This window comes from Halichoerus grypus, chromosome 2 (genome assembly GCF_964656455.1).
Source record: "Halichoerus grypus chromosome 2, mHalGry1.hap1.1, whole genome shotgun sequence".
Classification (NCBI taxonomy): domain Eukaryota; kingdom Metazoa; phylum Chordata; class Mammalia; order Carnivora; family Phocidae; genus Halichoerus; species Halichoerus grypus.
The window spans coordinates 172,154,905-172,169,049 of NC_135713.1; the positions used below are offsets into that span (position 1 = coordinate 172,154,905).

Genomic DNA, 14,145 nt, shown 5'->3' on the forward strand with positions numbered 1-14,145 from the left:
GTTGCAAGGAGCAGAAAACTCAACTGCAACTGGTTTAAGCATAAAAGGCATTTAATGACCCATGGAAATAAAAGTCTGGGGTGATGAGATGCGGGTGCGGCTAGATGCAGGCGTTACAAAGCTCCTCCACTTCCCTGTTTCTTTGCTTCTCTACTTTCCCTACTACTCCCCACTTTCCTACTTCTGTCCACTTCTCCTGCCTGTGTTGTCTTCATTCTCAAATGGGCTCTTCCCCTCTGTCACGATCACAAGGGTCACTCCGGACCTCACATCTTCTTGGCTTCATGTCCAGCAGGAGAGAAAGAGTTTCTCTTCTGCAGCAAAAAAACCGAAGAATCTAGCCTGGTGACATGTTCATCCCACAGCCCATGGCTATGACCAGGATGCTATGCTGTCATTTAGTTTATGCCCATTGGTGCCCTTCCTGGAACTGGGGGACGGGATCAATGTCATCCAAACCATGTTGGCCGAGGACGTGGGAGGGAACCACCAGTAGGGCGGAATGGCCCTTGGGTGGCCAGAAACTCCAAATGATCACTACAGAGGACTCAGTGGCCTCCCTTCCCTACTTCTCACACCCTAGGCAGAAGATCTTTAAGGAGAGGGCCTTGCCTGACATTGAGAACTACATGTTCGAGAATCATGACCAGCTGCGGCAGGCGGCCACTGAATGCATGTGCAATATGGTGGTGAACAAGGAGGTGAGGTGGGCTCGGGATGGGGACGGGCTCAGGATGGGGGTGGGGAGTGATCTTGGCATGAAGAGTCAAGCCACACAGCAGGGCCTGGCATGAGATTGAGGGTTACAGTGGTATTAAGGTAGCATTTTGCCAGAGAACCCAGGAACCCCTGTATTTCTCCTGGAGTGCAGCCCCCTTCCCTGTAGGGACCCTGAGAAGAATATATGTACAAAGGAGACAAGAAAAACACACAAAATAGTATTGTTCCTAGCTAAGGGTTTAACCCCTAGCTTGAGCTGGGTGAGATGGAAGGTACCATTTCCCTAAGTTACTTATGTCTGAATAATCTTGTAGCAGAGAGGGATATAAGACCAGGGCCTCTTAGAGGCCAAAAGAGGCTAGACCACTTACATTTTATCGAAGCTCCCCATACATAACAAAATGAAGAAAAGCAAACACAGATACAAAAATTTTAGGATATTTTAAATGTTAACATTTAATGAACTATTGCTGTTCCCATGGAAACTGCGATGCACTATAACTGTGTTCTTCACAGAGTAATTATAGGATTTACATACATAAAATGAATTCAGAACATGCCAATAGCTTCACGGTCCAGTAATGGGGAGAAATTATAACCATATGGTGAATGAATGTCTTCTTCTTTCCGTCCTGCCAGAGTAATGCTATGCCTGTAGGTATAACCTCATCAGGGGCAACAATAGGGCCAAATCTGAGGCCCTTCATGAACATGAGGCCCAGGCTAAGTGGCCCTTTTGGGCCCTCATATAGGGCTTACTGGGAGACCCATTCTCTTTGCTCTCAATTCTTACCTCAAGGTCTTGGATCTTCCCACTGGTATAGAATGAAAACCCAACCCGTGAAAGCCTGTTGAAGTAAAATAAATCAAATCAAATCAAATCAATCAATCAATCAATCAATTTAAACAGGATCCACCGGGGAGCTGGCCTGAGGCTGGCCTGGGGGGCTGGCAGCCTCATGGGAGAAGAGAGTATATCCAAAGAAAGAGGAGGGGAGGGACGATGGGAAGGGGAGACAGGCTTCCTCTGGGAACATCAGCTGCTACAACAACCCAAATCAAAATAAAGCGGTCCCAACAGGATAGAAATTCATTTCTCACTCACATCACTTCTTGCTCACGTTTGGATCCAGTGGCTTTCTTCTAAGCAATGACTTGGATCCAGGCTTCTTCGACCATCAAGAACTATCCGCAACCCCCCACCCTAAAAAAGAACTGTCTCCCTCTCTGCCACTCTGGGAGTGGTCTCCACTTGAATGAGGAGAGAGACCACAGGAAAGGCCCCTATAGTTCTCCGCCATGGTAGCCTGGAAGCGACACCTATCACTTCCTCTCACATTCCATGATGAGAACTAGTTTATGGCCACATCTACATGTGAGAGGAGGGGGATGTAGTCCTTTGGGGGTATCTGCTTCCCAGTCACCACTGTGCCCCATGCACTGACCATCTGTCATCCTCTTGCCTCTGAGGACCACTGCTCCAGCTTCAGGGAGATGCAGGGGGAGGGTCATAACCTGGGCAGCCGTGACCGACCTTTGACCCTTTTAGAGCTCCACTTCTAGGAAACCTGACCCAACAAAATGCCCTTAAATGTGACCAACCAGATTTTACTGTGGAGCAGGTGGTGGTGGTGGTGGTGGGGATCAGTGAACTCTGAGACATATGAGGGCCCTGGGCCCTAGGAGGCTCTACTCCTGACTTTAGGGTCCGTGGGAAGCTCGTCCTTCTCCTGTTGAATGGTACAGCAGCTCTCCCTCTGTCCCCTGCTCTTGCCCAACCCCTGCACCTTCAGGGACTGCAAAGTCATTTTATGGCAGACCCTGAAGGCCCATCTGTTGTGGGAGAAGCATACCAGGCTTCCCCAAAGAGAAGTGAAACATGGCTCTTTGGGCAACATCTACCATTCATGGGTGTGTGCCTGCCCTTTCCCCTGGTGTGGGTAGCTGAATGCAAACAGGAGTGGTGGCACATGCCGTATGGAGAACCCCTAAACTCTCTTTAACTTTGTACCTGGAGAGTTTATAGCCCCTTTATCCAGCTAATCAGAGGAGACTTCCTGGGGGAGGTGGCGTGGGCGAGCTGCTCAAAGGAAAGCTCCAAAGAATCTTGGGTCAGAGAACATGGCTTCAGGTGCCTCTTTCCCTCTCCAGGCTGGCAGGTGGGGGAATTTTTCTCTGAGCCACGTACCCGCCTTGCTCCCATAGGTACAGGAGAGGTTCCTGGCTGATGGGAATGACCGGCTGAAGCTGGTGGTGCTGCTCTGCGGGGAGGATGATGACAAGGTGCAGAATGCGGCCGCAGGGGCGCTGGCCATGCTGACGGCAGCACATAAGAAACTGTGCCTCAAGATGACCCAAGTGGTGAGAGCGGGTCCTGGGGGCAGGAAGGGGACTGCCTTGTGTGATCCTCTGCGGGGAGACCAGCCTCCGTGCTAACACTTCCCAGGTCCCTGGGTATCTGTTCCTCCCACCTTAGAAGGAGGGTCTACACCGTGTGGCCTCTTACATCCATTGTGGGGACTTCCCACATGAGCTAACTCGGGTCCCTCCCACTGTAGTTTCACCCAGTGATTTTGGTGGTGCTTATAGCTCAGTACTTCAGAATGATAACAAGGAGGACCACACTAACACTAGCTACTGCTATGGCACCCCCGAGCTCCCCAAGAAGACCATGGACTTGGTGGGGGTACCGTAGGGAGCTTGTGGCTTGGCAAAGAGATGGCAGGTCCTCTTATGTGAACATGATGCTCAGATCCTTTGGTGGGACTGTGGCCATCTCAGCAAAGTGGTATATGTGCAATCACGAACATGGCAGTGCAAAATGAAAATGTCTTCATTTCACTGAACTGAACTTAGTTTGTGGGCATCAACTCCACTGAAGACAAAAAATGTAAGCATCTCAATTCAAATGTACTCAAGTCTGCTTTAAAGGCAGGCTCTTATTTATTTTTTTTAAAGATTTATTTATTTTAGAGAGAGTGAGCGCACATGGCGGGGGGAGGGAGGGAGAGAGAGAGAACCTCAAGCAGACTCCCCACTGAGCAGGGAGCCCAAGGCGGGGCTCTGTCTCATGACCCTGAGATCATGACCTGAGATGAAATCAAGAGTCGGACGCTTAACCCACTGAGCCACGCAGGTTCCCCTGGCAGGCTCTTTTAGGTAGTCAGTTTAAGGGGTGCGTGTGTGTGTGTGTGTGTGTGTGTGTTTGCATACACGCCTTCTCTGAGTTGCACAGGTGCTTATGCTGTTTGGCACCAGAGAAGGGTCTCTCTGCCAGATGTAGCTCTTCCTGGTTGGTCCTTGGGTTTTAGCATTGCCCCCTAAGGCAAGTTTCTCAAAACTGTAAGGTGTGTGAGTCACCTGGAGGGCTGGTTAAAATACTTCCCTAGCTATTCTGAATCAGTAGATTAGGTGGGGTGCTTCTGGCCTGGAGACCACACTTTGAAACCCCCGCCCTACAATGGCCTCTGCTGAAGTAACTGGTCACACAACTTCAATCAAGACTCCCACCAGGCGCTTTGTGACTCACCCACTTCCTGGGCTTTAGGTGATGCTCTAAACGTTTACATTTATTAAGTTATTCCATCCTCCCAACAACCCTGGGTGGTGGGTATGGTTATTATTATCCCTATTGACAGGAGAGGAAAACTGAGTGCAGAAAAGTAACTAGCTCAAGGCCACACTGCCAGGTAGTTGAGAAGGGATTGGAATCCTTCAGGATTGCTGACCGTCTCCTGGCCACTTCTTTCTTTTCTTCCTCAGGGGCTCTGAAATCTTGGCTAGATATCTGTGCCTGGGAGCAATGGCACGGGACTTGTTATATTACCCATCAACATTAAACCTTTCCCTGAACCCTACCACAGCTAGATAGATTTTAATTTCCTTTTCTTGTGGTAGGAGGCTTGGTGCAGATTTGAGAAAATCTGCTTAGAAGCCAAAAAGCCAATAATTTGTCTTTTCTTCCCCTCTGTGCCTGTCTCCCCATTTGAGAGGGGTCCATGTAGGAAGCTGTCCCTGTTGACAAATGGAGGGTGCGTAACAGGTCCCGTGCAAAGGGGGAATCCTTGGATTAGTGGCTAAAATCATCATCTCTGTCCACTTCTCTTTGTTGAGCTCTTACTATGCTCCAGCCCCTGTGCTAAGCTCTGTCCATGCACCGTATCACTAAATCATCACAATGTGAAGAAGTAGGTATACCAGATGACGGAAGGGCTCCTGAGACTTGGAGAGGTTAAAAAACTGATCTAAGGTCATATTTGGTAAGTGACTATAACCTAGGACCTGAAATGGTCTCTCTGACTCCAAAACCCATACCAATAACTATTCTTCTCTGCCGCTCATGTGTGTCTGTTGAATGCTGTAAAGTCAAGCCTCCTGGTTCTATTGTTAGCTCCAACTCTGTCTCTTGGAGTGATCAGATGGTCTAGAGTCCTGCCTTCCACATTCACAGTAGTTGGGCTGCTTCACAACTGGGAATGGAGAAGAGGGATGGAGGAGGGATGGAGGAGAGGCTGTACTCCAGACTCCAGTGTTAATTCCAGTTGCAGTCAGGACTGGTGGAGCGCAAGCCCCAGGCATGCCTGGAGCTCATGTCTCTAAGGGCACTTGGGTAGGCAGAAGCAGGCATTGCGTATGTGCCCAGGGTTAGAATCCTCCTTTCTGAACACCCTCCATCCCTATTCCAATCAGGCATGCAGTGGGCCTGTCCCTTTGCTTCTCCAGATCCTTAAAAAATAAATGGACAGGTGGGTGTTTATTCTCTACTGTTTTCACGTGTATGATCATAGCTGAGTTACTTCCCCTTCCTAGACCTCAGTTCCTCCACTTATAATATGAAAGGCATTGGATTATGTCAAGTTCCTTCTAGTTTTTGGGTTCCCACCCTGGCTCTGGTAAGGAGGTGGGCGTCTGTGAGCTAGTCCCAATGGGCTCAGATAGGCGTATGCTGAGTCCCATGCACATAACCAGATACGTTCTTGCCTTCTATTTATCTTGTCCCAAATGTCCCATCGCTGTCCCTCCACTGATTTCTCTAATCCTTCTTTATCCACCTCTGCCCTCCAGACAACTCAGTGGTTGGAGATCCTCCAGCGGCTTTGCCTGCACGACCAGCTGTCAGTCCAACACCGGGGCCTAGTCATTGCCTATAACCTGCTGGCAGCCGACGCTGAGCTGGCCAAGAAGCTGGTGGAGAGTGAGCTGCTGGAGATCCTGACTGTTGTGGGCAAACAAGAGCCAGATGAGAAGAAGGCGGCAGTGGTGCAGACAGCCCGGGAATGTCTCATCAAGTGCATGGATTATGGCTTCATTAAACCAGTGTCTTAGACAGGGGCCCACAGGGCTGCTGGGGCTGGTCCTGTAGTATGAAGAGTCCTAAGCTGGGAACTCAAGGGGTGTCATTTCAGCGGGGGATCTTAGCAGTGACAATGAAGTCTCCATATAAAAGAAAGACTTGAGTGTTCCCTGAGTTGTCGACCTTCCCCTTGGCCCTAGGACAGTTTGGATGTTTCATTGGCTCTCTTGCTGTCTCCTTACATCTATCATGTTCCAGAAATTCCTAGAATAATTTTCATCTGTGATTCGGAATACAAGTTGGATAATTCTTTCGGTACCCATTCCAAAGGCCAGGATAATGGGCTGAATTCTTTGTTTTTGGAAAATGGATTGTGTGGTAAGATAAGACCTAATAGGTGTGTGAATAAAAAAGTTAGTGCTATTGTATCTGGATGTTGAGCTGTGCTGGTTTTCATAGAGAACACTTTTTGTGATTGTTCTCTAAATGGAAGTAACCCCAATGTCTATAGAAAATGGATACATTGGCATTAATGAAATTGCAATTTCCCCTAAGACATGGCGGCCATCTGGCTTCAGTGTGTTTAGGGCTTAAGGCTTCTGGGCAGGAAAGCAGGCAGTGGTGAAAAGAAGAAACTTCTGTATGCCAAGGTTGCAAGGCAGATTGGCAGGAGGGCACCCGTGAGAGCAGCATTTGGAGTCGGGGTTGGACTAAACCGGCCCGGAGCCCCCACCATGTGTGTGGTCCCAGAGCCCGCACTATGTGCGTACTCTGCAGGAGGCACCGGGTCAATCAGCTCTGTGGGCAGCCTGCTCCCGAGCCCTTCCCGCCTTCGCCTTCTTGGGCCTGTGCCCAAGGAAATACTTGCTCATTTTTGTTTTCCCTGAACCCCAACACCAGTGCCTTTCACCATCTATTGCCGAATCCCAGCTTCCTGGAGGGGCTAGGAAACTCTGCCTTTGACACATCTGCTTTAAGAATTTGAGCAATAACGGGCGCCTGGGGGCTCAGTCCTTCAAGCAGGTGACTTCGGCTCAGGTCATGATCTTAGGGTCCTGGGATCGAGTACCTGTATCAGGCTCCTGGCTCAGTGGGGAGACTGCTTCTCCCCCTGCCTGCAGCTCCCCCTGCTTGTGCTCTCTCTCTGACAAATAAGTAAAACCTTTTAAAAAAGAGAATTTAATCAGTAAGACAAAAGGGGAAGAGTCAGAGGCTCGATTTCCTACCTCCTCCCCACCGTGCCCACACTCACTTCCTTCCGTGGGTGGGGGACAGGGCACATCCGGGCAAGTCAAAACAGGAACCCATCTGCTGGAAGCTCCCCACCCGGGGCCACCCACCTTAGCCACCACTGTTGTCCTAACAGGTATGGATGCCCAGATTGGGTAGATACTGCTGTTGCTCGGTGCCCCCCACCTCTGTGCCCCCCTAGCTGGGCAGCCTCCCCCAGGGGTACAAGGAGGCTGGAGCGCTCTGGTGCCTCCACGGAGGGGCCTGCGCGGTGGGCGGCAAGTGGGTAGGGAGACTCTCCCAGCAACTTAGCTCAGGGCTTCAAAACCTCGCTTCCCCCCACCCCTGAGGGGTCTAGTGGCTCCCTCCTGATCGCTGTCAGCCGGACGGGGCCGTTGAGGCAGGCGCTGCCCCGCACGCTCCTCTCCTGGCCAGGCAGGGTCGCTTCCTGGCTCCAGACTCTGCAGAGACTTCCCCAGAAAGACCAGCGTGGACGCCTTAAGGCCGGGGTGACCGGGGCCACAGGGTGGGTGGAGAGGGCGCGAAGCCAGCTGCCACCACCTGCGAGCACGGGGAAGCCCAGAGCACACAGAAGGGAGGGGGGCTTCGGGATGATAGAAGAGAGGCGGTGGCAGCCAGGGGTGACAGTGAAGGGCCCTTTGCAGGGACAGGTCCAAGGACGCTCGGTCAGGCGCGAGTCTCCAGAGTTCCTGGACGTCCCTCCTCCCCCAGGTTCTGAGAGCAGGGAGACGCCCCGAAGGGGAGTTGCAGGTGCATCTGCGGTGCTACTCACAGACCGGTAATCTCTGGGAGGATTGCATAACCTCTAAAGGGGTTAGAGATAAGGGAAACGCTCCAATACAGTAAAATACCAAGCCACAAGGAGGAAGACACCTCTGTCACCTCCCTTGTCTATGTGGTTCTGCCAGTGGGCACTCTGGCACTGACCTTTGGGGTTCCTAGGTCAGCGGGCTCTTTCCCTCTCAATATTGAAGTCCAAAACTTAATCCATCGAAATACCAAGGTAAGAGATTTCCTCATGGTTCATAGAATCTTTCATAAAATGTGAAAGATTTCAGAGGAAACAGCCACACTATAAGCCAAGGTTCTGGGAGCCGAGTGAAGTAGGTTTGGGTCTCGGGTGCGAACAGGTTCCCGAGATTATATTACAAAGTGTTGTATTCCAGATGATTGCCTTTGACTCACCGCCTTGGAAGACCAGCATCGGGTGTGGTGGGTAGGTGCTGGGCTAGCCCATAAAGCCTGTGTATCCCAGCCCAAAGATCAAGCAGACTCCTGTGGGTACAGTCCCACAGACTGAGGCCTGCCTGAAGAAAGACTTCCTCTCCCATCTATTCGTGGTGGGTGGGGGAGCTAGAAAGGAATCGTCTAGGGCAGAGCCTGAGGGGGGGGGGTACTGAAAAGTGGGCTGAGGATATCCCCTGGGGTCTGGGAAGGGAAAGTGCTAGGACCTTCTTTAGGATTGATTGGGCTGCTCATATGAAGTTGGTAGCTATTAAAAAGAAAAAAACCAAAACCCAAAACATGCCTGTGGTACAGATCCCAGGATACCGATGCACCCAGCCGAAAAGTGTATTTCCTGTGACATTCTGCCTTCCACCAAGTTTGGGGATTTTGTACCAACAAATTGTAAGTGTGCTCAGGCTTTAGCAACGGTTGATGAATAAGTCGTAACTATCCACGGCTACCGGTTACGCTGAGCTTACATATTTCTGTACAACAAAGGAGTGTTGTAAGTAAACTCTTAACATTAAAAAGAGAAAAGGTAATAGAGGTCACGGGAAGGGATGGGGGAGAAGCCACTGACGCTGAGCTGGTGTCACCTGCGGCTGGGAGGGCAGAGCATATGCTGGTTGGCCCCAGGGGAACTGATTCCGCCTGGTGGCATGGGGGTGGGGTGAGGGTTCCCAGCGCCCAAACAGTAGGGAAGGTCAGCCCCCTAGCTTGACAGCAGTTCCGGGGTTAGAAATGTTAATTTAAATGAAACACAAAACTCCCAAACTCTTCAGAAACTAAGCAGAAGCAGAGGTTTTATTATCTTCATGCCTATGGGAGACAGGGAAGATCTCTCCTTCCTTCTCCTGGCTTGAAAAAGCAACTTTGCAAGTGGATAGCGCATCCAGGAAAACAGGCGTCGATTTAAATGTTGTCAGAGTTGCACATCATTTCGTTAAACAACATATCCGGAGAGCGGACTTTTTAGCAGTTCGGGATTTGCTTTCTTGGGACGCAGCAACAGTCTCTGAAGTCCGGGTGTTTATACAATTCTCCTTTGCTAGAAATAGCATTTGGAAAGATAGCTCTGCCAAGCTGAGTCATACCTGCTTGTCTGCAGCTATAAAGGGACATTATCTGTTTATTTTACGCTCAGAAAACTACACTCATGGTACTTTTCAGGGCCAAGCACTGCAATTTCACTAGTTGCTTTGGAGAACACAAATGCCAGATCCCCAAAACTCAAAACTTAGAATATGCAAGAGGGTCAGAATGGCACTGTTATTATTATTATTATTTGGACTGTCAAGTGTGTGGCCTTTTACATTCAATAATATGGGACTATAAAACACAGATTATAGAGAGACCCAGTTTATATGGAAAAAAGCACTCCATAATAGCAGACATGTTGCCTACTACTTTCCAGATAATTATATTATAATAAGAATATTTATAAATTTAAAAAATCAGAGTTGCATATGCACATGGCTAGTTGATCAAATAGTTCTGCAAGGCTTTAGTATACAATCAGCAGTTCCCTGCCTGCCCGCTTTCCTGCTCCCCAAAGGTGAACACTTTGATATTTCTTTTGGTATATACCTCCGTTTCCAAACAGTGCAGTTTTCAGTTTTGTATACATATCATCTATTTGTCTATGAAAGATTTTGTTCATTTACCTTCCCTCCCTAGCTTCCTGTCCCCACATCCTGCCAAAATCACCATTTGGGGTTAGAAAAATATTCAGCATTTGCCTTGTTACGACTCTCTAGTCACAGCTGGGCTAGGTGATATACTACGACTGCATTTTACTTCCCGTACAATTTTCTGCTTTGCTCAGAATTTACAATCATCTTACTTTTTGTCTAGTTTTCTATGTATGTGACACAAACTTATCTCCAAATCCTCTGCCTCAAACGAGAAAACGTTTTGTTTTTGTTGTTAATCACATTAAGTGTCAATACATTAAAGTATACCATCCATTAACATCAATTCAAATTTCCTGTCTTCAGGACATATTCCCCTTGAGCCCTCTGCCCTTGCATCCTGACTGGGGACCCTTTAGGGCCACTCCCTGGCTGTCACTCCCCGGGCTCTCCCTTCACACGTATCCAGGGGCTTTTTTTATCTGTTTGTTTTCTTTTTGCTTTTCCCCAGGGTTCGATCCTTGTATTCTGGACTGAACTGCTTGCAGCTGTATATTGTGGGAACGGGTCCAGGGCAATGCTTGGGGGGCACCAAAGTTTCCCTGATTCACAGGAAACACGGCACAGGGTTTTATAACTGTTATGAGGATTGGTGTAGCTTTCCTCTTTTCTTTTTTAAATAAAGATTTTATTTATTTATTTGCCAGAGAGAGAGAGAGAGAGAGAGGGCACAAGTAGGGGGAGCAGCAGGTAGAGGGAGAAGCAGGCTTCCCGCTGAGCAAGGAGCCTGATGCGGGGCTCGATCCCAGGACTCTGGGATCATGACCTGAGCCGAAAGCAGACGCTTAACCGACTGAGCCACCCAGGTGTCCCAGCTTTCCTCTTTTTGAAGCTGAATATTGGTGGCAGCAGGGCGGTTTGTCTTCCACAGATGTTATTCAGCCCTGAAGAGTGATTGTAAAGATGAGGTGTCTCTTTTGGCAATGTTTGCTGTCAACCCAGAGATAGGGAAACTCCTGAAACCCACCTCTGCCGCCCGTCTGATTGTTCAAACAGCTGGTGATGGAGTTTCCTCCTCAAGGTCTGTAAGCCGCTCGCTCAACGCAGAGAACTTCCCATTTGGTGGTTGTGCCAAAACTCACAGTTGCACGTTCTCTCTTCTGGGGTCCTCACGTCTCCTGCACTCGGCAGCCCTTAGCCCTTCCTCACCAACGCTGAGGTCTGCTGGTGTACCTACCGGCATTTCTTTTCTCATTCTCACTTTTGGACAATTTTCAAGAAGAGAGCAGAGACGTCTTTGTGGCGGGATCTTAGAGTTGCCTCTTCAATGAGCAGCAAAAAGAAATGTTAAAAAATCTGCTGCAAAAAAAAAAAAAGACCAGATAGCATACATCACTATGCTAACAGTTTGTAGGTGATAAAATCTATGTTTCCTCCTCTTGTTTTTCCAGAATTAAAAAAAAAAAAAAAAAGAACATTGACAGTGTAGGTTTAGCAGTGGGAGAAAGTAAACTGGAAAATGTAGGACACCGAATGTTAAAAACCTTTTGATTTTGAACTAATTTAGACCAAAAAGAGTTGTAAAATAGTACCAAGCTCCTTAGGTCTCTCACTCTGTTTCCCCTAATATGAACATCATAAAATCATAGTAGAATGAGTAAGAATAGGACATGAACATCGGTACACTATTATTAATTAAATTATAGACATTATTGAAATTTCACCAATTTTTCCACTAATATCCTGGTGGATATATGTGTGTGTGTGTGTGAAGGAAAGGAAAAAGGCGGGGGGGAAGATGGTGCCTGGGTGGCTTAGTTGGTTAAGCATCTGACTCTTCATCTTAGCTCAGGTCTTGAGCTCAGGGTCCTGAGTTCAAGCCTGGTGTTGGCCTCCATGCGGGTTTGGAGCCTACTAAAAAAAAAAAAAGGAAAAAGTGGGACTGTGGAGGGGAGTGGTTTGTTCTCCACCTGGGACTCATATTATCTGGATGATCCTTTTTTTTTTTTAAGATTTTATTTATTTGACAGAGAGAGGCACAGCGAGAGAGGGAACACAAGCAGGGGGAGTGGGAGAGGGAGAAGCAGACTTCTTGCAGAGCAGGGAGCCCGATGCGGGGCTCAATCCCAGGACCCTGGGATCATGATATGAGCCGAAGGCAGACAGACGCTAACAACTAAGCCACCCAGGTGCCCCTGTTGTTTTTCTTATAGTAGTTACCCTAATGGATGTGAAGTGAGACCTCATTGTGGTTGTGATTTGCATTTCTCTGATAATTAGTGATACTGAACATCTTTTCATATGCTTGTCGGTAATTTGTATGTCATGCAAATAAAATGCTTTGCCCATTTTTGAACCGGGTTATTTGATTTTCTGGTGGCTGAGTTGTAGACATTTCCTGTACGTTCTAGATATTAACCCCTTATCAGATCTATGATCTGCAAACATTTCCTCCCGTTCTGCAACCTGCTTTTTCACTCTGGTGATTGTATCCTCTGATGTTTTCAAGTTTGTTGCAGTCCCATGTGTCCATCTTTGCTTCTGTTTCTGTCCTGTTCATTTTATTCCCTAAATATCTCCCACATCCATGCAAGTCTCTTCCTCTCCACAGCATCTCCTCTAGCCCAGACCACCATCTCACAATTGCATGGTTGCAACCTAGCTTCCTGTGCCTTCAGTCTTCCTTCCCCACATCTTTCCCCAACCCTGAATTAATAATATGACACTTAAAAACCTTGAAACCTCCATAAAAACCTTCTTACCTGAAAACCTTTATAAAGGCATAAACCATGGCCTTCAGGACCTGTTGGTCTGAAAAACAGGTGAACTTAAATCAAGGATAGAGAACTCCATCTTGAAGAAATGAATTATTTTTACATTTATGTTCTCTGAATACTGTTAGATCTCTGATGACAGAATCAGGCTTGGCTTATAGTAGCTAGTCAATAGATTCCTGTTGAAGGACTTGAGTAAATGAGAACATGTTTGTTGAACATTCCTGAGATTGTTGTCATTAGGTCAGCAATTATGTACTGAATTGTTATGTGCAGAGCCCTGTGCTGGGATACAAAGTTTCTGTTCCCAAGAACCTCACAGTCTGTTCAACAAATATTCAGTGAGCACCTACTACGTGCCAGGTGCTGTGGCATTGATGGGAATACGGTGTTGTACAATATAGACATGATACTTGGCCTCATGGAGCTTTTGATTGAGTACGGAAGACACCCATAAAAGCAATGATGTAAATAATGATTCAATCAGAGTTGTTATAAGGACTATGAATGAAAAGCACAGGAATCTATGAGAACATAGGGTTAGGGATAGTGGAGGTAGAGAGGGGCAGGGTGAGGGAATAAGATATATACACAGATACTAGTATAGCCGAAAAATGTGCTCTGTTCCACGAGAACCTCAAGCAAAGCACTAACGGGACTGAGAGAAAAGAGAATCCTACTGACCAGAGAAATGTGTTTACTATTCAAAGGAACCATTCTTTCATAAGGAATTTCTGGGCAGACAGCAAAGGCAGTAGTCTAGGCAAGGAAGGGGATGCATGTTTGCCAAACGTTCTCTAAATTCTCCAGGCGTGAAGGGGCTTCTCAGAAATGCAGAATCTCAGGCCTATCTCCGAAACTACTTAATCAGAATCTACATTATAAACAAGATCCCTAGGTGATTCATACAGACTTTACAGATACCAGAATAAATGAAGACATCCTGTCAGGGGGACTGTAACACATTTTGCACCCCCACCAAGAGGAAATTCTGCAGTTGAGCACTAGACCACCGAGGTAATTTAGTCTTTAATGGGTACAGCGCAACCAGGAAGTGTATTGGCTAAGTAAAGTCAGTTACCTTATTACTATTATTTTTTGTATGTGCTTCCCTTTAAAAAATTTATTTTCAAATGAGTATACCTTATTTTTAGACTAGTTTTAAGTTAATGGCAAGATTGAGCAGAAAATACAGAGTTCCCATATACCTCCCATCACCACGCACACACAGCCTCTCCCACTGTGGACA

The 14,145-nt window shown here is 47.7% G+C and overlaps 2 protein-coding genes across 4 annotated transcripts in view; both read left to right on the forward strand.

Moving 5' to 3' along the window:
* Nucleotides 1-6,441, forward strand: part of UNC45B (unc-45 myosin chaperone B) — a 29,677-nt gene extending 23,236 nt beyond the window's left edge. For all 3 annotated transcript variants that reach the window (XM_078066445.1, XM_036078697.2, XM_078066446.1), the window contains 3 exons: nt 584-701; nt 2,926-3,081; nt 5,785-6,441. In XM_078066445.1, the coding sequence (XP_077922571.1) occupies nt 584-701; nt 2,926-3,081; nt 5,785-6,045 (535 nt within the window). In that variant the 3' untranslated portion in view covers nt 6,046-6,441. The remainder of the gene's footprint in view (nt 1-583; nt 702-2,925; nt 3,082-5,784) is intronic.
* Nucleotides 6,442-7,296: 855 nt separating this feature from the next.
* LOC118527085 (schlafen family member 5) overlaps nt 7,297-14,145 on the forward strand; it is a 46,659-nt gene continuing 39,810 nt past the window's right edge. The window contains exon 1 of the mRNA XM_036078692.2: nt 7,297-7,379. The gene's annotated coding sequence lies outside the window, so the exon portion shown is untranslated. The remainder of the gene's footprint in view (nt 7,380-14,145) is intronic.